This window comes from Anomaloglossus baeobatrachus, chromosome 4 (assembly GCF_048569485.1).
Source record: "Anomaloglossus baeobatrachus isolate aAnoBae1 chromosome 4, aAnoBae1.hap1, whole genome shotgun sequence".
Lineage (NCBI taxonomy): Eukaryota > Metazoa > Chordata > Amphibia > Anura > Aromobatidae > Anomaloglossus > Anomaloglossus baeobatrachus.
Window position 1 is genome coordinate 638359839 of NC_134356.1, and position 21802 is coordinate 638381640.

Consider the following 21802-nt stretch of genomic DNA (forward strand, 5'->3'; position numbering starts at 1 on the left):
AGGCACTGACGATACCCCTACATATCACAAAGAAGGGGTATACCGGGTGGTACGGGAGTATGAGCGAGTTTTTAGCAAACATCCTCTGGATTTTGGGCAGATTAAAGGGGTCCAACACCACATCCCCACCGGGGAACACCCCCCTATTAAAGAGAGGTACAAGCCCATTCCCCCGGCACACTACCAATGCGCCAAAGACATGTTGAGGAACATGAAGGAGGCTGGGGTTATTAGGGACAGCTGTAGTCCATGGGCTGCCCCGTTGGTGCTGGTTAAGAAGAAGGACGGCACCATGCGGATGTGTGTGGATTACCGGAAGATTAACCAGATAACACATAAGGATGCTTACCCTCTGCCCCGTATTGAAGAGTCCCTGGCCGCGCTGAGAACCGCAAACTACTTCTCTACCCTTGACCTCACCAGCGGGTACTGGCAGGTGGCCGTGGCGCCTGAAGACCGAGAGAAAACTGCCTTCACCACTCCTATGGGACTCTGCGAGTTCAACAGCATGCCGTTCGGGCTGTGCAATGCCCCCGGGACCTTCCAACGGCTGATGGAATGCTGTCTGGGACACTTAAATTTCGAGACCGTCTTGCTGTACTTGGATGATGTGATCGTGTACTCACAAACGTATGAAGCCCACCTGGAGCACCTAGCTGAGGTGTTCGCGTCCCTTGCTAAGTATGGGATGAAGTTGAAACCCTCCAAGTGTCATCTGCTGAAGCCCAGAGTGCAGTACCTCGGACATGTGGTGGGTGCGGAGGGTGTCGCCCCCGACCCCGAGAAAATCACCGCCATCCAGGACTGGCCGAGGCCGACCACGGTGAGGGAAGTGAGGCAGTTCTTGGGCCTGGTGGGGTATTACCGTCACTTCATCAAGGGGTACATGAAGATGGCTGCGCCCATGCAAGACCTCCTCATGGGACAGACCAAAGGTGGTAGACCCCTAGGAGCCCCACTGGTGTGGGAAGAAAGGCATGAGGAATCCTTCCGCCAGCTGAGAGCGGCCCTGACCGGAGAGGAAATCCTAGCGTACCCTGATTACAGCCACCCATTCATCCTCTACACCGACACCAGCAATGTGGGCTTGGGGGCAGTCCTATCCCAGGTCCAAGACGGAAAGGAAAAAGTGATTTCTTATGCTAGCCGAAAGCTCCGACCGACTGAGAGGAACCCTGAGAACTACAGCTCTTTCAAGCTCGAGCTCCTGGCACTGGTGTGGGCTATCACCGAGCAGTTCCGCCATTACCTGGCAGCAGCTAAATTCAACGCTTTCACGGATAATAACCCGCTGACCCACCTGGACACAGCCAAGCTGGGCGCGTTGGAGCAGCGGTGGGTGGCCAGGCTAGCCAACTACGATTTCACCATCAAGTACAGGGCCGGCCGTGCCAACGTTAATGCTTATGCACTCTCTCGGATGCCCCACCTGTCGGAAGAAGGGCCCGAGGATGACGACCTCGAAGACATTGAGTTGCCTGCATTTCACCGGCTGCCAACTAAGAAGGTGCATGTCCATCAACAACGGGTGAACCTGGACCCGCTGCCCAGTCAGGAGTGGCAGGAAGCTCAAGACCAGGCACCCACTGTCCGCCTAGTCAAGATCCTGGTGGAACAAGGCGCTGCTGTGATAGACCCTGCCGCCCCGGCCGAAGCCCAACGCCTGTGGCGAGAACGGACCCGGCTGTACCTACACCAGGGGAAGTTGTATTGCGAGCTGATTAACCCGAAGACTCATGAGAAGATCCGCCAGTTGGTGATCCCCCAAGCTAACGTGCCCACCGTCCTGCAAGCATACCATGATGGTGCTGGGCACTTCGGGTGGAAGAAACTAGAGATGCTGTTGAGAGAGCAGTTCTATTGGCGTGGAATGCGGGAATCTGTAGAGGCCTGGTGCCGAGAATGTGGCCCTTGCGCGCTGAGAAGGAAAGACGAGGCCAGCCAGAAGGCGCCCCTACACCCGATCATTACGCATCAACCGCTGGAGCTGGTTGCCCTGGACCATGTAAAGCTCACCCCCAGCCGAAGTGGGTACACCTACGCTCTAACCATTGTAGACCACTATTCAAGGTTCATGGTGGTTGTCCCAGTCAAAGACCTAACCGGCCGTACCGCCGCTAGAGCGTTCCAGGCTTATTTCTGCCGACCACATGGATACCCTGAGAAGGTCCTTACTGACCAAGGCCTGGCCTTTGAAGCGGAGGTATTCCAAGAATTTTGCCAGTTGTACGGCTGCAAGAAAATCCGGACCACGCCTTACCATGCCCAAACCAACGGCATGTGTGAAAAGATGAACCACTTGGTCCTGGGCCTCCTCAAGACGTTGCCGCTGGAAGAGCGGAATCTGTGGCCGGAGAAGCTACCTGACTTGGTCGATATATATAACAACATCCCTTCCAGCTCAACGAAGTGCACCCCGGCATACCTGATGAAGGCGCGCCCCGGCCGGCTACCAGTGGATTTGTAAATGGGGTTGGAAGCCCCGGAAGCACTCCCTTCGACAGCTGAATGGGACACTCGGCGGAGGGTGCAGTACCGACAGGTTCAGGAATATGTTGAAAAGAACTTGAGCCGGAGTCGAGAACAACAGGAGCAGCGCTTCAACCAGAGGGCGTCTGCTGGTCCCTTCCAGCCTGGAGATGTAGTGCTGAAGTGAAAAAGGAGGACCCACAAGCTGGATGATCAATGGGAACAAACCCCGTATTTCATACAGCCCACAGGATGGGAGAATGGGAAGGCTTATCAGATCAGCCGTGACCAAGGAGGAACTCTGGCCACAGTTTCCCGGGACCATCTGAAGAGGTGCCCCCCCGCGTTGAGGGTAGCGGCTGAAACTACAGTTCCCAGATCGGCAGAGAAAGAAAAGGAGGTAATCCATACCATGATGGGTGATTTTCCAGCAGACTGGCCTACACAAAACGGCGCGGTGATACTTCCAGTGATACTGTTCCCACAACCCGTGGATGAGGAAGTAATGGAAGTGATCAACCATGAGCCAGTGCCAAGGAATGAACCTGTACCCAGCTCCCCTACGCCTCCGCCTGCCCTACATGATAGCAGGGAGGAGGAACTGGTTGTTCCCCCTACCCCATTCCCTGTCACCACCGATACCGGGCCCCGAAGGTCCACCCGTCCCAACCTTGGTAGACCCCCACTTAGGTACAGGGAAACTACTCTTTAGAGGGGGGCTTTGTGTGTTGAGAATACCGTTTAGAAAGTTTGTGAATGATAAGTAAAAATGATTATCTGAGAAGTTCACCTGATTTGCAACTTGATTGAACCGGTCGTTGCCGGCAACTGGTCCCCGTTGGGACCCCTTGAAACCGATGCGTAGAAACTGCTACGGACAAGCCCGAGAACTAGCAGGGCAACCACGAACTTGTGGTATGTAAATAAAAATGTTGTTGGCTTGAAACCGTGACCGCCTCCGGAGAGGCTGATTTGGAGGATGGGCCTGGAGGAAAGGGATGGTCCAGGCCCGCCACTACCGTAACCGGTGGCGATCCTCCAGGGGGTTCAGGGGTTCCCCATGGACGCGGGGCCCCTGAAAGGGACAAAACCCGCTCGGGCAATTTGGTGCTGGACTGGGGTCAAGGGGTGCTGCCCAATTGCTTAGGGGCAGCATCAGGGCCAGGTTGCTTGGGTGGGAGAGAGCGGAAGCCGTAACCGTTATTTATTAAAATGTTGGTAACGTTTAAGAAATGTACCTCCCGTTATGGGAAGATTGAAAATGCTTGTTTTACCGTTTCTTTATCTTTTTACAGTTAAAATAAAACCGGTGATGGACGGGCAGCCCGCGGACGGTCTGCATTTTGCTAAGGGGCAATGTGGCGCCCTGGACAAGCCAGGTCGTCACAGAACTACACCAACACACCCCACACCCCGGTTAGGCACACCAAAGTCAAACATAAAATCCTTGTTGCCTCCTTCCAGGGGCTGATGTCCACACCAGGGGGTGGGCCAGGCGGTTGGTCCTGGAGGCGGGAAAAAGAGTCAGTTTTAGTTTAGTTTGGAGTTTGAGAGGAGTGAAGTGGCAAGAGAGCAACTGTCTAACGGCGTCCGGGTGTGTGGCCCGGACGGTACAGCAAGGTTGGCAGACGGTGGTGACCGTCTGCAGGAGAGGCCGATTGGAGCGAACCGAAAGGACCGTGGACGGGCGGTGGCCCGGCGGTATTGGACCGGCAAGCAAAGAGAAGCCAGCACCAACCGGCAGGGCTTACGGACCCCGACAAGGCTAGTAGTCGCCGTCCAATTTGTCAAATCCGTTAGCGAGGGGAACCTCCTGGGTTTCCCAGCAGTCAAGTCCCGATAGAAGGCGACAGCTCAAACCGTGAAGGGAAACACAGTCACCGCCAAGGCTAAAGTTCCCAGGGCCAGAGCCTGCGGGCAAAAGGGGCTCCTTCAGCACCCATCCAAGCTGGGGAGGGGGTTACCGGTGGGAACCCATTGGAACCGTACACACTACACAGGTGCAGGGAAAGGCAGTCACCATCAACCTGCCGGGAGGAGAAACACCGCAGCTGTCTGTGGGACCCGTCCATTCAGCCGTTTGTTTTACCGGAGACTGTGTATTCGTTACTGGCTGAGTGAGTACCACCGTGCCGTGCGGCACAGCGCTGCCCCCGCGACCCTGCACCTCACCAGGCCCCGTCACCCGCCTGCCATCCATTCCTACCCCTCACCGGGCCCCGGGACAACCAACCTCTTACCCACGGAGGGGAGAACCAACATCCATGCTGCTCCCAGTCATCACTCCCGGGATCTCCGTCCAGAGCAGCGGCCCGCGACACATCTCTATGCAGCTGAGACGCTCCTGTCCGGAGAGTGTTTGGCAGTGACAGGTGATGCAAAGCAAAGACTTGCGTGAGATACACGCGAGGCACTCGCAAGTGTGACACAGGTCATAATCGCAGCATGCTGCAATTTTTTTCCTCGGTACGATTAGAGCTGAAGAAAAACTCGCAGATCTGAGCTGCAGCATTGTCTTACATGGGGCCGAGTGCAATGTCAGATTTTCTCACTTTGCACTCTTGTGAGTCATACATGTGTGACTCTGCCCATAGGATGCCATACAGGTGTGACTACAGCCTAAGAAGAAAACACACAATCTGCCCATTCAGCTGAGCAGTCTCTGCACTTGGGTCCTGTCTCTTTAAATCAAACCACGCCATATTTGTTTAGAAAATTACATAGGCCAATCAGAAGTTAAGGGAGGATCAGCTGGGACCAATGGGTGCAGGGAGTAGCCTGTCCAGTACTTCCTGGTTTGGAGAGATGAGGTAGGAGGATGAGACGGCAGCAGAGAAAGAGACGACAGGAGAGAGACTGCAGCAGAGAAAGAGACGACAGGAGAGAGACTGCAGCAGAGAAAGAGACGACAGGAGAGAGACGACAGGAGAGAAAAAGACGACAGGAGAGAGACTGCAGCAGAGAAAGAGACGACAGGAGAGAGACGACAGGAGAGAAAAAGACGACAGGAGAGAGACTGCAGCAGAGAAAGAGACGACAGGAGAGAGACGACAGGAGAGAAAGAGACGACAGGAGAGAGACGACAGGAGAGAAAAAGACGACAGGAGAGAGACTGCAGCAGAGAAAGAGACGACAGGAGAGAAAAAGACGACAGGAGAGAGACTGCAGCAGAGAAAGAGACGACAGGAGAGAGACTGCAGCAGAGAAAGAGACGACAGGAGAGAGACTGCAGCAGAGAAAGAGACGACAGGAGAGAGACTGCAGCAGAGAAAGAGACGACAGGAGAGAGACTGCAGCAGAGAAAGACGACAGGAGAGAGACTGCAGCAGAGAAAGAGACGACAGGAGAGAGACTGCAGCAGAGAAAGAGGTGACAGGAGAGAGACTGCAGCAGAGAAAGAGACGACAGGAGAGAGACTGCAGCAGAGAAAGAGACGACAGGAGAGAGACTGCAGCAGAGAAAGAGGTGACAGGAGAGAGACGACAGAAGAGACTGCAGCAGAGAAAGGGATGTCAGGAGAGAGACAGGAGAGAGACTGCAGCAGAGAAAGAGATGACAGGAGAGAGACGACAGAAGAGACTGCAGCAGAGAAAGAGATGTCAGGAGAGCGACAGGAGAGAGACTGCAGCAGAGAAAGAGACAACAGGAGAGAGACGACAGAAGAGAAAGAGATGACAGGAGAGAGACGACAGGAGAGAGACTGTAGCAGAGAAAGAGATGACAGGAGAAAGACAGGAGAGAGACTGCAGCAGAGAAAGAGACGACAGGAGTGAAAGAGACGACAGGAGAGAGACTGCAGCAGAGAAAGAGACGACAGGAGAGAGACTGCAGCAGAGAAAGAGACGACAGGAGAGAGACTGCAGCAGAGAAAGACGACAGGAGAGAGACTGCAGCAGAGAAAGAGACGACAGGAGAGAGACTGCAGCAGAGAAAGAGGTGACAGGAGAGAGACTGCAGCAGAGAAAGAGACGACAGGAGAGAGACTGCAGCAGAGAAAGAGACGACAGGAGAGAGACTGCAGCAGAGAAAGAGGTGACAGGAGAGAGACGACAGAAGAGACTGCAGCAGAGAAAGGGATGTCAGGAGAGAGACAGGAGAGAGACTGCAGCAGAGAAAGAGGTGACAGGAGAGAGACGACAGAAGAGACTGCAGCAGAGAAAGGGATGTCAGGAGAGAGACGACAGAAGAGACTGCAGCAGAGAAAGAGATGTCAGGAGAGCGACAGGAGAGAGACTGCAGCAGAGAAAGAGACAACAGGAGAGAGACGACAGAAGAGAAAGAGATGACAGGAGAGAGACGACAGGAGAGAGACTGTAGCAGAGAAAGAGATGACAGGAGAAAGACAGGAGAGAGACTGCAGCAGAGAAAGAGACGACAGGAGTGAAAGAGACGACAGGAGAGAGACTGCCTCAGAGAAAGAGACGACAGGAGAGAGACAGGAGAGAGACTGCAGCAGAGAAAGAGACGGCAGGAGAGAGACGACAGGAGAGAGACTGTAGCAGAGAAAGAGATGACAGGAGAAAGACAGGAGAGAGACGACAGGAGAGAAAGAGACGACAGGAGAGCGACTGCAGCAGAGAAAGAGACGATAGGAGAGAAACTGTAGCAGAGAAAGAGACGACAGGAGAGAGACTGTAGCAGAGAAAGAGATGACAGGAGAAAGACAGGAGAGAGACTGCAGCAGAAAAAGAGACGACAGGAGAGAAAGAGACGACAGGAGAGCGACTGCAGCAGAGAAAGACGACAGGAGAGAAATAGACGACAGGAGAGAAAGAGACGACAGGAGAGAGACTGTAGCAGAGAGACAGATGACAGGAGAAAGACAGGAGAGAGACTGCAGCAGAGAAAGAGACGACAGGAGAGAGACGACAGGAGAGAGACTGTAACAGAGAGAGAGATGACAGGAGAAAGACAGGAGAGAGACTGCAGCAGAGAAAGAGACGACAGGAGAGAAAGAGACGACAGGAGAGACACTGCAGCAGAGAAAGAGACGACAGGAGAGAGACTGCAGCAGAGAAAGAGACGACAGGAGAGAGACGACAGGAGAGAGACTGCAGCAGAGAAAGAGACGACAGGAGAGAGACTGCAGCAGAGAAAGAGACGACAGGAGAGAGACTGCAGCAGAGAAAGAGACTACAGGAGAGAGACTGTAGCAGAGAAAGAGACGACAGGAGAGAGACTGCAGCAGAGAAAGAGACGACAGGAGAGAGACAACAGGAGAGATACGACAGAAGAGACTGCAGCAGAGAAAGAGATGGCAGGAGAGACACAGGAGAGAGACGACAGGAGAGAAATAGATGACAGGAGAGAGACTGCAGCAGAGAAAGAGGTGACAGGAGAGAGACTGCAGCAGAGAAAGAGGTGACAGGAGAGAGACTGCAGCAGAGAAAGAGACAACAGGAGAGAGACGACAGAAGAGAAAGAGATGACAGGAGAGAGACGCCAAGAGAGAAAGAGACGACAGGAGAGAGACTGCAGCAGAGAAAGAGACGACAGGAGAGGCAGAGAGAGAGAGAGACTGCAGCAGAAAAAGAAAATGCAGGAGAGAGACTTTAGCAGAGAGAGAGAATGGAAAAGAGGCTGCAGCAGAGGGAGAGATTACAGAAGAGGCAGTGAGAGACTGCAGCAGAGAGAGACAGCAGCAAAGACTGCAGCTGAGAGAGACACAGAGTGCAACAGAAAGAGACTGCAGCAGAGACAGACTGCAGCTAAGAGACTGAAGATGAGAACAGTCATCAGAGAGAAACTGAAGCAGACACTGTGACAGAGACTGCAGCTGAGAGACACAGACTGCAGCAGAGAGAGACTGCAGCAGAGAAAGAGAATGCAAGAGAGACTGCAGCAGAGAAAGAGAATGCAAGAGAGACTACAGCAGAGACAGACTGCAGCAGAGACAGACTGCAGCAGAGACAGAGACTACAGAAAAGAGACTGCAGCAGAGAGAGAGACTGCAGCAGAGAAAGAATGCAACAGAGACTGTAGCAGAGAAAGAGACTAAAGAAGAGACAGACGGCAGCAGAAACAGAGACAGACTGCAGCAGAAACAGACTGCGACAGAGACTGCAGCAAAAACTGCAGCTGAGAGACATATACTGCATCAGAAAGAGACTGCAGCAGAGACAGACTGCAGCCGAGAGGGAGACTGCAGCAGTGACAGAGAGACTCCAGCAGAGAGACTGCAGCAGAGAGGAAGAGACACTCATCGGTCCATGGTGTTGTCATCCAGCTCTCCCTGGTCATGAATAGAAAATATGGCTAATTAAGGATGTTCGCACAGATTGCCCATCAGGGGTCTAGGAAAGTTGGGTGACAACAGGCATTGTGGGCGTGACCCCACTATCCCAGAAACAGATAAACTAAAGAGCATATATGTGACAAGAAACGACTGCAGATCCAGAACCTGAGCAGAGATCTATGGACGACAGACGATCGGGGGATTTTTCGTTTGCTCTGTCTGAGGATAAGCAGCGCTGCAGCATCTGCAGCCGCTTACCTGTCCCGTCCCTATGAGAGTAGGGAATGTTTCCTAATTATCGTGCTCTTCTTGTGTTTCAGTCATGTCTGGTAGTCTGGAGGAGGAGCTGAGCACCCTCTTAGACGGCGGCGCAGTCCCACTCCCTGACAGATATGATGTGGCCCCCGAGAGCCCGCAGCCCCTGAGACTCCGGCACAATGTCTGCTATATCGTCATGGGGATTCTGCTGAATGAGCAGGTGAGGACTTGAGATGAACGAACCTTTCAAAGTTCGGTTCGCCAATCTTTACTGAGCCTCCCGATATTCGACAAAGAGTTCGTCAAACATACCGAGCCCATTGAATTCAATGGGAAGCCAAACTTATGTGTAGGGGGCTGTAACGGAAAAAAAATAAAGCAGCACATACAGAGTCTCCGGCACAACTGTAACTGCTCCTTCGGCTGTACTTTCGGGGCCGCTGATTATCCCTCATCCATATTCATTGCTTTCCCTACCCACCGATGTCTCTGATTGGCTGCAGTCAGACCCCACCCCCAGATAGCGTCTGTGATTGGTTGGAATCACAGACCCTCTCTGTGGGTCTATCAAGGTAAAAAATAAAATTAGCGGAGGGTCCCTCCATCTATTTATACCAGCCAAAATAAAGCCCATGGCTACAGGGTGTAGCCCCAGCCGTGCACTTATCTTGGCTGTGTATCAACTTAAGAGGAACTGCATGCGACTTTTTTTTTTTATATGATTATTTAAATAAATAATGAAAAACAAAAACGGCATGCGGCCTCCCCCAATTTTGTTATCCAGCCATGGTAAAGACTAACAGCTGGGGGCTGGTATTCTCAGGGTAGGTAGACCCATGCTTATTCCCCCCCTCGTCTAAAAATTGCAGACTGTAGCCGCCCGGAATTGTCGCATCAATTAGATGTGACAGTCCCGACACTTTACCCGACTCTACCTGATTGCCTGACTGGTGCGGTGGTAATCGGGGTAATAAGGGATTAATTTCAGCTCACAGCTGCCACTAAGTCCTAGATAAGTAATGGCAGTCGTTTATGAAACCTCCCCATTACTAATCTGTAAGTGAAAGTAAATAAACACATACTGAAAAATCCTTTATTTGAAATAAAATATAAGAAAACACCCTCTTTCACCACTTTAACCCCCAAAAGACTCAGGTCCGACATAATCCACACGAGGTTACATGATGATTCTGGCTCTGCTACATCTGAAGTCATAGCGAGCGGCCATAGAACTTGACCACCTGCTGTGAGCTTCAGGCAGAGAATGAATGAGCCGCGCAATCAGTGATGACAAGACTCAGGTTATTTGTGGTCACAGCTGGAGGGTCCCATGGCCCTCCACCTATGACCACAGGTAACCTGACTTTAGGGGACCTCAATGAACTCTGATTAAGTTCACAGACCTGCATCTCCTGGCAGAAAACTGGTTTGTTTTTTTGCCAAGAGATGCAAATTTGGTGATGAAATTTTTACACCATATTCCTGCACCCAATCTACCATTTCCCCAAAAATAAGACCTACCCCAAAAATAAGCCCTGGTATGTTTTTGATTTTTTATTTTACTTTTTAGAGTATGCGTAACATATAAGTCCTACTCCAAAAATAAGCCCTAGTTGCTGGTCCATAAGAAAGTGTCCAAACAGCTAAAAAAGTTAAAGAATACTGCCCGACACTTCATCAAAGAAAGCAGACATCAACAAAATAAAGCAGACTATTTAAGACATCCCCTGAAAATAAACCCTAGTGCATCGTTTGGAGCAAAAAATAACATAAGAACCTGTCTTATTTTTGATGAAACATGGTACACCTCCTGGCAAAAAAACGCATTGCTACTGTATGCAGTATGATGCGGAAGTGATGCAATTTTTTTGCCAGGAGGTGCAAATTTGGTGCTGAAATCTGGTGAAGACATTTCAGCATCAAATTTGCACCTCTTGGAAGAAAACTTTTTTCTTTTTTTTTGCCAAGAGATGCAGATTTGGTGCTGACATTTTCTCACAATATTCCTGCACCCAATTAACACCTCCTGGCAAACAAATTTGCATCATACCGAATGCAGTGTTGATGTGGTTTTTTTTTTTGCCAGGAGGTGTAGATTGGATGAATTAATAGGGTGTAAACATTTTAGCACCAAATCTGCATCTCTTGGCAAAAAACCCACAGTTTTCTGCCAGGAGAATTAGGTCTGTGAACTCAGTGAGAGTTCATTGAAGTCCCCTGAGGTCAGGTTACCTGCAGTCACAGGTGGAGGCCCGTGGAACCTCCAGGTGTGACCGCAACTAACCTGAGTGAAATCACTGGTGATCGCTGCAGCTCAGTTTCTGCCTAAAGTTACAGCGTGCAGTCATGTTCTATGGCTGCTAGCTGGCACTTCAGATGTACTAGAGCTCAAATCGTCATGGGACCTTGTGTGGATTACATCGGTCCTCGGTATTTTGGGGGTTAATAAAGTGGTGAGGTGAAAGATGGTGTGTTTTTTTTTGTATTTTATTTAAAATAAAGGATTTTTCAGTGTTTTTGTTTATTTACTTTCACTTACATATTAGTAATGGGGGGGTCTCATAGACGCCTCCCATTACTAATTTAGGGCTTAGTGGCAGCTGTGAGTTGACATTAACCCCTTATTACCCTGATTGCCACTGCACCAGAGCACTTGGGAAGAGCAGAGACTGTTACATCTAATGGATGCGGCAATCCTCGGTGGCTGCAGGCTACTATTTTTAGGTTGTGGGGGTCCAATAACCATGGGTCTCTCCAACCTGGGAATATCAGCCCCCAGCTGTCGGGCATTATATTGGCTGGGTATGAAAATTGGGGGCGACTACACGCCATTTCTTTTAATTATTTATTTAATTTATGGGGGAAAAAAAGCTGCGTGCAGTTCTTCCTATTTTCATATACAGCCAAGATAAGCGCAGGGCTGGGGGCTGAAGCCTGTAGCCATGGGCTTTATTTGTGCTGGTATCAATATATGGGGGGACCCTACGACAATTTTATTTATTTTATACCACAATATAGATGCACAGACAGAGTTTGTGATTCCAACCAATCACAGACTCTGTCTGGATGCAGTCAGACCCCGCCCCCAATCAGATGCTGGTGGGCAGGGAAAGCAGTAAATATGGAAGAGGGATAATCAGCGGCCCTGGAAGTACAGGCGTTGGAACAGTTGCAGCCGTGGGAGAAGATATTTACCGAGACTACCCATAGCTGTATGTCGTGCTTTAACCCCTTTGCTTTTTTTTTTTTTTTTACAGTGATTTCCCTGGCCAATCACAGCCAAGCCAATACTTGCCATGGCTATGATGGGGCCGGGAGTTTGTTTTCTGCAAATGAACAGTTACCAAACATTGCCGACTTTTGAGCAAAGTGTACAGTGAGCCAAGCCCGAACAAACTGGCCAAGGCTCGTACTGAATTTGAAATTGGCGAATGCAAACTGAATAGTGAGGACATCAAATATTCCGCTCCCACACTAAATTGACCAGTATTTTTTTTTCTTGTGGTTACTAACGTACGTTTTGATTGTTTTTTTTTTTTTCCCCACACATGACCGTGTTCATTACATTTGTCTTTTTATCAGTATCTTCAAATAAAATCAGGCAATCAGGAATCATAGTACAGACTTTGATTTCCCTGTATTCGGATCGTGATATATGGATGTCTGAATTTGGTTTTAGTGTAAAAAAAAAAGATGTAAAACACCATTTTCAGCATAGTCAAACAATATGGTGTAAAAGAAGAACACCACAATGGAAAACTAGGTCGTGCTGCCTGATAAAACAAAAATGATAACACATTTTTTTTATCATAATTCAATTTTTGTTTTTTATTCTAATCAGTTTTTTGTCATCCCAAAAAAGGACAGAAAATACTAATAAATACACTGCTGAAACAATTAAAGGAAACACTAAAATACCACAGCCTAGATCTACAATGAAATATTCCAGTTGAAATCTTTATTCATTACTTGGTGGAATGTGTTGAGAACAATCTAATAAAGGTGTGTGTGTGTGTGTGTGTGTGTGTGTGTGTGTGCGTGCGTGTGTGTGTGCGTGTGTGTGTATGTATATATATATATGTATATATATATATATATATATATATATATATAGTTGTATAGTGTGTGTATATATATATATATATGTATTCGTGTGTGTGTGTGTTTGTGTGTGTGTATATGTATGTGTGTATGTCCGCTAAAGGAATCCACACCGTGACATTTACAATCATGAAATTTTGTACAGACGTCTCATTTGACTCAGGGAATTTCATACACTATGTTTTGAGGGGAAAATGTAACCCCGCACTTTACAGTTATTTGCCAAAAAACCCCTGCTTACATTAAAGTCAATGGAGCTGGGAGCTACAGGATAGCTCTGACTGGTTGCTATAGGCAACAAAGGATATTCTTAGTATAAGAAGCTTATGTGTGAGGTATTATGATTTCGGTGGAGACAGAGACACACACAGACACAGAGAGACAGCGACACAGAGACAGACAAAAACACAGAGAGACAGAGACACACACAGAGAGAGACAGACACACACAGAGAGACAGACACACACACACGGAGAGGGAGAGAGACCGAGAGACACTTAGTTACTATCCCAGGCAACGCTGGGTACTACAGTTATGCGGGCTTTACACGAGACGACCGATCGTGCGATGCATCGTCGGGGTCACGGTTTTCGTGACGCACATCCGGCATCGTACACGATGTCGTGTCGTGTGACACCTCCTAGCGACGCAGTATCGCTCACAAATCGTGAGTCTTGTACTCGTCGCTAGGTTTCATAAAATTGTTTGATTAAAATGGCGCCGGTTGTTCATCGTTTCCGTGGCATCACACGTTGCTCCGTGTGACACCACAGGAATGATGAACACAGCTTACCTGCGTCCCGCGGCACCCGCCGGCTATGTGGAAGGAAGGAGGTGGGCGGGATGTTTACATCCCGCTTATCTCCGCCCCTCCGCTTCTATTGGCCGGCTGCCGTGTGACGTCGCTGTGACGCCGCACGTCCCTCCCACTTCAGGAAGTGGACGTTCGTCGCCCACAGCGAGGTCGTCCGTAAGGTAAGTACGTGTGATGGGGGTTAAACGAGTTTGTGCGCCACGGGCAGCGATTTGCCCGTGACGCAAAAACGACGGGGGCGGGTACGATCGCTTGTGCTATCGCACGATAGATCGACTCGTGTAAAGCAGGCTTTAGTAAAACATAGAAATGATCAATCTAAATCAAAATTAATATCCCATGGAGGTCTGGATTAGGAATGATACTCAACATCAAAGTGGAAAATGACAGCGGATATAGACAACTTAGGATTTATATGTCGGCGCTAGCTAATGGGATATCGATATGGAGCGTTTGTTTGTTCTGTTGCCCAATACGGTAGACCAGCGCGTAACTTGTGTTAGATTAACCCTTACAACCCCCCTCCCGTTTACTCTTTCCTTATGTTTTTCCCTTCCTGATGTCTTGTCTAGTTTGATTGACGTTCCTCAATGATTATTGACTATTGTTTTAATTCTATTGATATGAAAAAATCTTTAATAAATAAACAGTTTAAAAAAGAAAAAAGTGGAAAATGAAATTACAAGCTGATGAAACTTCAGTTTAAATGACTCAAGACAAGGAAATGCGGCTCAGTAGTGTTATGTGGCCTCTACGTCACTGTATGACCTCCCTACAATGCCTGGGCATGCTCCTGATGAGGTGGCAGATGTTCTCCTGAGGGATCTCCTCTCAGATCTGGATTAAAGCATCAGTTAACTCCTGGACAGTCTGTGGTACAATGTGCCGTTGGTGGATGGAATGAGACATGATGTACCAGATGCTCAATTTGGATTCAGGTCTGGGGAACAGGTAGGCCAGTCCATAGCATCAATGCCTTCATCATGCATGAACTGCTGACACACTTCATTCACATGAGGTCTAGCATTGTCGTGCATCAGAAGGAACCCAGTGCCTACTGCATCTGCATGTGGTCTAACAATGGGTCTGAGGATCTCATCCCAGTACCTAATGGCAGTCAGGGTACCTCTGACTAGCACACGGAGGGCTGTGCGTCCCTCCAAAGAAAGGCCTCCCCACACCATTACTGACCCACTGCCAAACCGGTCATGCTGAAGGATGTTGCAGACAGCAGAACGTTCTCCACGGCTTCTCCAGACTGTCACGTCTGTCACATGTGCTCAGTGTGAACCTGCTCTCAACCATGAAGAGCACAGGGCTCCAATGTCAAATCTGCCAATGTCTGTGTTCTCTGGCAAATGCCAATCGCCTTGTACAGTGTTTGGCTGTAAGCACAACACCCAATTGTGGATGTTGGGCACTCATAACACCCTCATGGTGTCTGTTTCTGACAATTTGAGGAGACACATGGATATTAGGGGCTTGCTGGATGTCATTTTGCAGGGCTCTGGAACTGTTCCTCCTTGCACAATGGAGGAGGTAGAGGTCCTGCTGCTGGGATGTTGCCCTACTACGTCTCCTGATGTACTGACCTGTTTCCTGATCTCTGCTCCATGCTCTGGACATTGTGCTGACAGACACAGCTAACCCTCTTGCCACAGCTCGCATTGATGTACCATCCTGGCTGAGCTGCACTACCTGAGCTTCTGCGGGTTGCGGACACCACCTCATGCTACATATAGGGGTGAGAGCAATGACAAAATGCAAAAGTGACCAAAACAATAGCCAAGAAGGATGAGAACAGAGAAATGATCTGTGGTCACCACCTGCAGGACTGCTCCTTCATAGGGGGTTTCTTGTTAATAGCCGATCATTTCTACCTGTTTGTTACATTTGCACAACAGCAGGAAAAATTGATTGATTCACAATTCACAATCAGTGCGACTTCCTAACTGGCCAGGTGGAATTCATAGAAGTGTGATTGACTTACAGTTTCCTTTATTTTCTTGAGCAGAGTAGGTATATGTGCGTATATATTATATATATATATATATATATATATATATAGATATATATATATGCAAACACATATATATACTAGCTGTAGTACCTGGGCGTTGCCCGGGATAGTAACTGTCTCTCTGTCTCTCCCAGTCTCTGTCTGTGTGTCGCTGTCTGTCTCTTTCCTTGTCTGTCTGTGTATATGTCTCTGTCTGTTTCTGTCTCTCTGTCTGTCTTTGTATGTCTCTATCTCTGTGTCTGCCTGTCTCTATCTCTGTGTGTTTCTGTCTCTTTCCAGGTCTGTCTCTTTCCCCATCTGTCTCTTTCCGGGTTTGTCTCTTTCCCCATCTGTCTTTGTCTGTCTCTTTCCCCGTCTGTCACTTTCCAGGTCTGTCTCTTTCAAGCTTTGTCTCTTTCAAGCTCTGTCTCTTTGCCCATCTTTCTTTTTCTCAGTCTCTTTCCCCATCTGTCTTTGTCTTTCTCTCTGTCTCCTTCCCTGTCTGTCTCTTTCCCTTTCTGTCTCTTTCCAGGTCTGTCTCTTTCCCTTTCTCTTTCCCCATGTCTCTTTCCTCATCTGTCTCTTTCTCCGCCTGTCTCTTTCCAGGTCTGTCTCTTTCCTTGTCTGCCTGTCTCTTTCTTTGTCTGTCTCTATCTCTCCGTTTCTTTCCCGATCTGTCTCTTTCCAGGTCTGTCTCTTTCCCAGGTCTGTCTTCCTGTCTCTTTCCCTGTCTTTTCCTGTCTGTTTCCCTGTCTGCCTGTCTCTTTCCTTGTCTGTCTCTATTTCTCTGTCTTTTTCCCCGTCTGTCTCAATCAAGGTCTGTCTCTTTCCCCATTTGTCTTTGTCTCTCTGTCTGTCTCTATCCCTGTCTGTCTGTGTCTGTCCCTATCTGCCTGTCTCTTTCCAGGTCTGTCTCTTTCCCCGTCTGTCTCTATCTCTCTGTCTCTTTCCCTGTCTGTCTCTGAGTCTGTGTCTGTCTCTATCCGTCTCCCCACTGACATCATATTACCTCACACATAAGCTTCTTATACTAACACTGTCCTTTGTTCCTATAGCAACCATTCACAGCTACTATTAATAAACTGTAGTTCCAGGCTCCATTCACTTTAATGGAGGCATGTTTTTTGGAGAGTAACTGTAAAGCACGAAGTTAAATTCTCCTGTCAAAACATAGTCTATGACGTTCCCTGGGTCACACGAGACGTCTGTGGAAAATTTCGTGACTGTATATGCGACGGTGCGGATTCCTTTAGTGGACATACATATATATACACACACACACACACACACACTCAGCTTTATATATTATATACATATATATATATATATATATATATATATACGCATGCGCACACACACACATATATATGAGTAATATATATATATATATATATACACACACATACATACACAGCTCGAAAAATATAAAATGTGCAATATATATATATATATTACACACAGAAAGATTTGTGTTTTTTTGTCTTACTTATTTCTCCTACAACTGTATCTGCCATAATATCTTCATGTACAGCGTAGTCCAGCCGTGACCAGGGACCACTGCTATTTAGACCCGGCACCTTGTGACGTTACTGGGAGAGCATTTGATCAATGGGAGCGATGGAAGCAGCGACATTACTGCACTCATGTACAGACCAATTGAAGGGGCAGAAAAATCCTTTCCCGCTTTTCTCTTGTGGGCACCTGACTGTCTCCGATCTTCATTTTATCCATTATTGTAGGATACACTGTCCCTACAAAAATGGTGGCCTGAATGTAGCCATACATGGTCCGGTGTTTAGCCTACCTTTTATATTTGTGACCTTCCCTGTAGAATGAGGTGCTGATGATGCAGGAGGCCAAGGCGGAGTGCTACGGGAAATGGTACCTTCCTGCCGGGCGGCTGGAGAGGGGAGAAAGCCTGGTGGAGGGTCTGCGCCGGGAGGTGACGGAGGAGACAGGACTTCTGTGCCAGCCCCTTACCCTGCTGGTTGTAGAGGAGAGAGGAGCCTCCTGGGTGCGGTTTGTATTCCTCGCTCAGGAAACAGGTATGTGTCAGGGGCTTTTGTATAGGATTGTTTCTGTGTTTAATCAATAGACCGTATGGGGTATTTATAGGGGCACCATGATGGCTCTAATACGGGCTGGTGCCATTATATGTCATAACCCGCATCCCATACCTTGAACATGTAATGAATGCCAGCTGGGTCACTGCCATACTCCACTAATTATCCCATAAGTTTTCCCATATTTTTCACATTATTTACAGAATAAGTGTTAAATGTATAATCACTGAGGGGTCTAGCAGCCCCATAATCATCCAAGAGCAGGGTTCCCGAGCTTCCTTGTTGCATTGACAAAGAGTTTGATTGGAGCAATGGTCAAGTAAGCGATGTCCATGGGACTGATGGAAACCACAGAGTGCTATACTCAGCTATCTCTGTCAGCCCTACAGACTTTCAATGTGTCGGCACTGCGCATGCACAACCCCATTGCGCACGCGCGATCCTCACAGCCTTCAGATAGCATATACCGACCACCGATCAGCTCCAGGATCTGAGAAAGGCCATTACAGTGTATGGAGCTGTGATCTTTCTGCTATAAACACTGCACAACCAGCTTCAGCTGATGCTGTAAACAGCTGATCAGTGGTGGCGCCGGACTCCCACCGCGCTGACATCGATGACTGCTCCTGAGGATCATATTGATGACTTAGGCCCCTTTCACACATCATTTTTTTTTTTTTGCCATCAGTCACAATCCGTCGGTTGGATCCGGTTTCTTGACAGATCTGTTTTTTTTAAAGGGGGTGGCTCCCAAACGTTATTGGCTACTGAAAACCAATCACAGCACTGAGAATGACATGTGGGGTGTATTCTATGTTATATGCTGATCCGTCACTGGATTCCATCATTTGACGGATTCCGATGGATCCTGTGCCCATAGGCTTCCATTCTACCAAACGACGGATGGCAACAGATCCGTCGCTATCCGTTTTTTTCGACGTACACAAAAAACGTTGCTGTGGATGTCGTCTCCGTCCGACAAACATTTTTCGACGGATAAAACGTGAGGCCATCCGTCACAATCCGTCACTAATACAAGTCAATGAGAAAAAAACGGATCCAGCATCATCAGTCACTGTATCCGTTTTTTCCAGAATTCGACGGCTTGTGATTGATGGCCAAAAAACTGATGTGTGAAAGGGGCCTTATCCTTTTCCTAGAATAGGTCATCAATACGAGTCATGGACAACCCCTTGAAATAAAAAACAAATGGACGAAGAACAGTGCTATTTCAGGGAAAGTTGTTTTGTTTTTTTTTCGAATCATACCCTTTGCCCTAAAGCTTTAGGCAATCCTCACTAATACCGATCACTTTCTCTGCAGGTGGTGTCCTAAAATCCTCTGCCTCGGCTGACAAGGAATCTCTCCAGGCGTCGTGGTGGGACACGGAGTCTCCCCTGCCCTTGCGCTGCAGAGACATTCTCCCTCTCATCAAGCGTGCTTTGGAGTATCGCCGCATGCCCTCACATCCATCTATCCTGCCTCAAATATGCCCCTCACCCTTTCTGGTTCTGCGACTGCTCCTGGTGTGTAAAGTTTCAGGAGAGATTCAGATCCTACAGAGCTCCTCTGAACCCGCTCATATCCCCACCATTGTCTGCGCTGGACGTGGCGGCAGCATCCTCAATCCGATATATTATCTGCTGCACCATCCATCCATGTCATGCGGTATCTTAGGAATTCAGCATCAAGGTGGGGACGACGCGGATGGGGTGTGTTTTAATATCATGGGGGTCTTGCATGATCATGAACTGCCTATGGTCAAATCCGGGGATCTAAGTTGGGCTACAGTTGAGGACGAAGCACTGAGGACCAGACTGGACCACGCGATGAAGAAGGACACCATGCTGCCTTTACATAGCTGATGCCCTGAGATATATGGGACAAGTATGCCAAGATGGAAGTGGCCAAACATCAACCCAATCAGCCATAACTTTCACACATTCTGCTCTTACACCGCCAAAACAGCTCTGACCCTTCGAGTCCCGGACAGCACCAGATCTGTGCCACGCCCTGTTGTATCTTACACAAGACTTTACCACGAAGTGTGATTCAGACTTGATTCTCCAGCACATCCCAAACAAATTGAGATCTGCAGTTTTGGGAGAAAAGTCATCACCTGGATCTCGTTTTCATGTTCCCCTCCATTGACCAGGGGAATGGTCACACCCAGTTGTCAATTTGTTTATATATTTTCAGGAGGAACAACAGAGGAAATGTTATTTTATTTGGAAAGACACAGAGAGCTGCCAGATCCTCATTACTATTACTAGAGTATTTTACTCATCACTTCCCGTTGGGTGATTCTTAAAGGGGTATTGCCATATTTTACATTTATCACATATGCAAAGGATATGCCATAAGTGCCTGATAGATGTGGGTTGGGGGGACACTTGATTTAAGAGATTGGTTTGTGCCTTATTGGTGTGACCCATATTTATGGCATAATCTGTATGCATTCTATAAATGTCTCAGGTAGGAATACTTCTTTAAAGAGAACCTATCACTAGTCCTAAATAATTCATTTCATACCTAGTCTAAAAGCCGCTCTTCTCCTGAATCCGGAGTAGTTTTTCTTTTGTTCCTGCGCCTTTCTGTTCCTGAGATATGGCCCTCTCTTCTTTGTATATAAAGCTAGTCTTTTAACAAACTGGGTGTGGTTCTTTTCTGTGGACATCCTCTTCTTGAGAACCACACCCACTTGAGTACCCAGTCTAAATTTTTTATACAGGGAAGAAGCGGCCATATTTCAGGAATGGGGAGGAGCAGGAACGTGAGGAAAACAACGTTGGATTCAGGAGAAGCGGGACATTTATACCAGGTACAAAAAATTACACAGTTCTAGGAAATGACAAATTCACTTTAAAAAGCTACAACCCTATAATATAGCCATAGTCACACATTGGGAGGGTTTGAAAATCCATAATCCACTGTAGGAAATCCACAGATTAGCTCCACTTAATTACGATGGAGCTGATCCACACCCAGATCTGCAGATTATCCGCAAAAGCAAAAATGGATTTGGCTACTGTGAATGCTGGTCAGGTGGACATTGCCTGCGGGCGACCCATGTTATATCCTGGATTTACTGTGAATTTCTGTAAAGCACAATGTGCCATATGTTGACTCCGTAAAAGAAGATGCATGCCATTCATATAGGAAATATGTCCGGTTTACACAGATATAGGTGTACACGTAGATTAGCACGTGGGATTAATCGTTCCTTGATGCAGATATGGATTGGTGCATGTAAGAAGCAATTGCCAATATCTGAAAATCCCCATGTTGTGCCTTGTTCTGTGTTGCAGTTCTACTATGTTTATGTGCCATTCATGTACACAAGAACGCCAACCGAAAATTGCACAAGTCCATGTCGAACCTCATCATTTTCATTGTCACAAATAAAGATAACCATGCCTTGGCAAAAGTAAACCACCAAACCTTGTGTATCCGATCATCTTCCGCTCTACTGCCTGCTTTACAGTGGGATCCCCCATTAGTCTCAGTAGACCCCTCTCTCTCTAGGAGGTGCCACGTTGTTGCATTACATAAATAGTCCAGTATTAAGGCCCCCATATAATTTAGGTCACAGTTGGCCTAACCACTACGTAGATTCAGCGGTTAATTTATCCCCCAATACGCAATGAAGAGCTGTCGGGACAAAAGATGGCATCAGCTGTCCGCTATCTCCCCCCATATAGGAGCACTTAGTTCGGCCACACACTCCTGTGTTCCCCAGACTTGTCGGGTGGCAGCACGTCTCGAAGAACATAAGGATCAAGAGTCCAAAATCAGACACGCCGAATCCTTCTCTCCCCTCGACATCATCTGTGAGAGTCTACTAAGCACATTAGAAGGTCAAC

General features: G+C 48.2%; 1 protein-coding gene across 1 annotated transcript; it reads left to right on the forward strand.

The window, feature by feature from the left end:
* The first annotated feature begins 5254 nt into the window (after window positions 1-5254).
* Window positions 5255-21371, forward strand: NUDT18 (nudix hydrolase 18). The gene is made up of 4 exons (XM_075346450.1): window positions 5255-5279; window positions 9025-9182; window positions 17708-17921; window positions 19263-21371. Exons 2-4 carry the CDS (start codon window positions 9027-9029, stop codon window positions 19802-19804), a joined length of 912 nt encoding a protein of 303 aa, XP_075202565.1. The 5' UTR covers window positions 5255-5279; window positions 9025-9026; the 3' UTR covers window positions 19805-21371.
* The last annotated feature ends 431 nt before the right edge of the window (window positions 21372-21802 follow it).

What these genes read in the sequence shown, in the direction of transcription:
- NUDT18 (XM_075346450.1), top strand. Translation starts at nt 9,027, where the DNA reads ATGTCTGGTAGTCTGGAGGAGGAGCTGAGCACCCTCTTAGACGGCGGC. An exon ending in GGATTCTGCTGAATGAGCAG is followed by an intron (nt 9,183 to 17,707) that starts GTGAGGACTTGA and finishes CCTTCCCTGTAG; the next exon opens with AATGAGGTGCTGATGATGCA. An exon ending in ATTCCTCGCTCAGGAAACAG is followed by an intron (nt 17,922 to 19,262) that starts GTATGTGTCAGG and finishes CTTTCTCTGCAG; the next exon opens with GTGGTGTCCTAAAATCCTCT.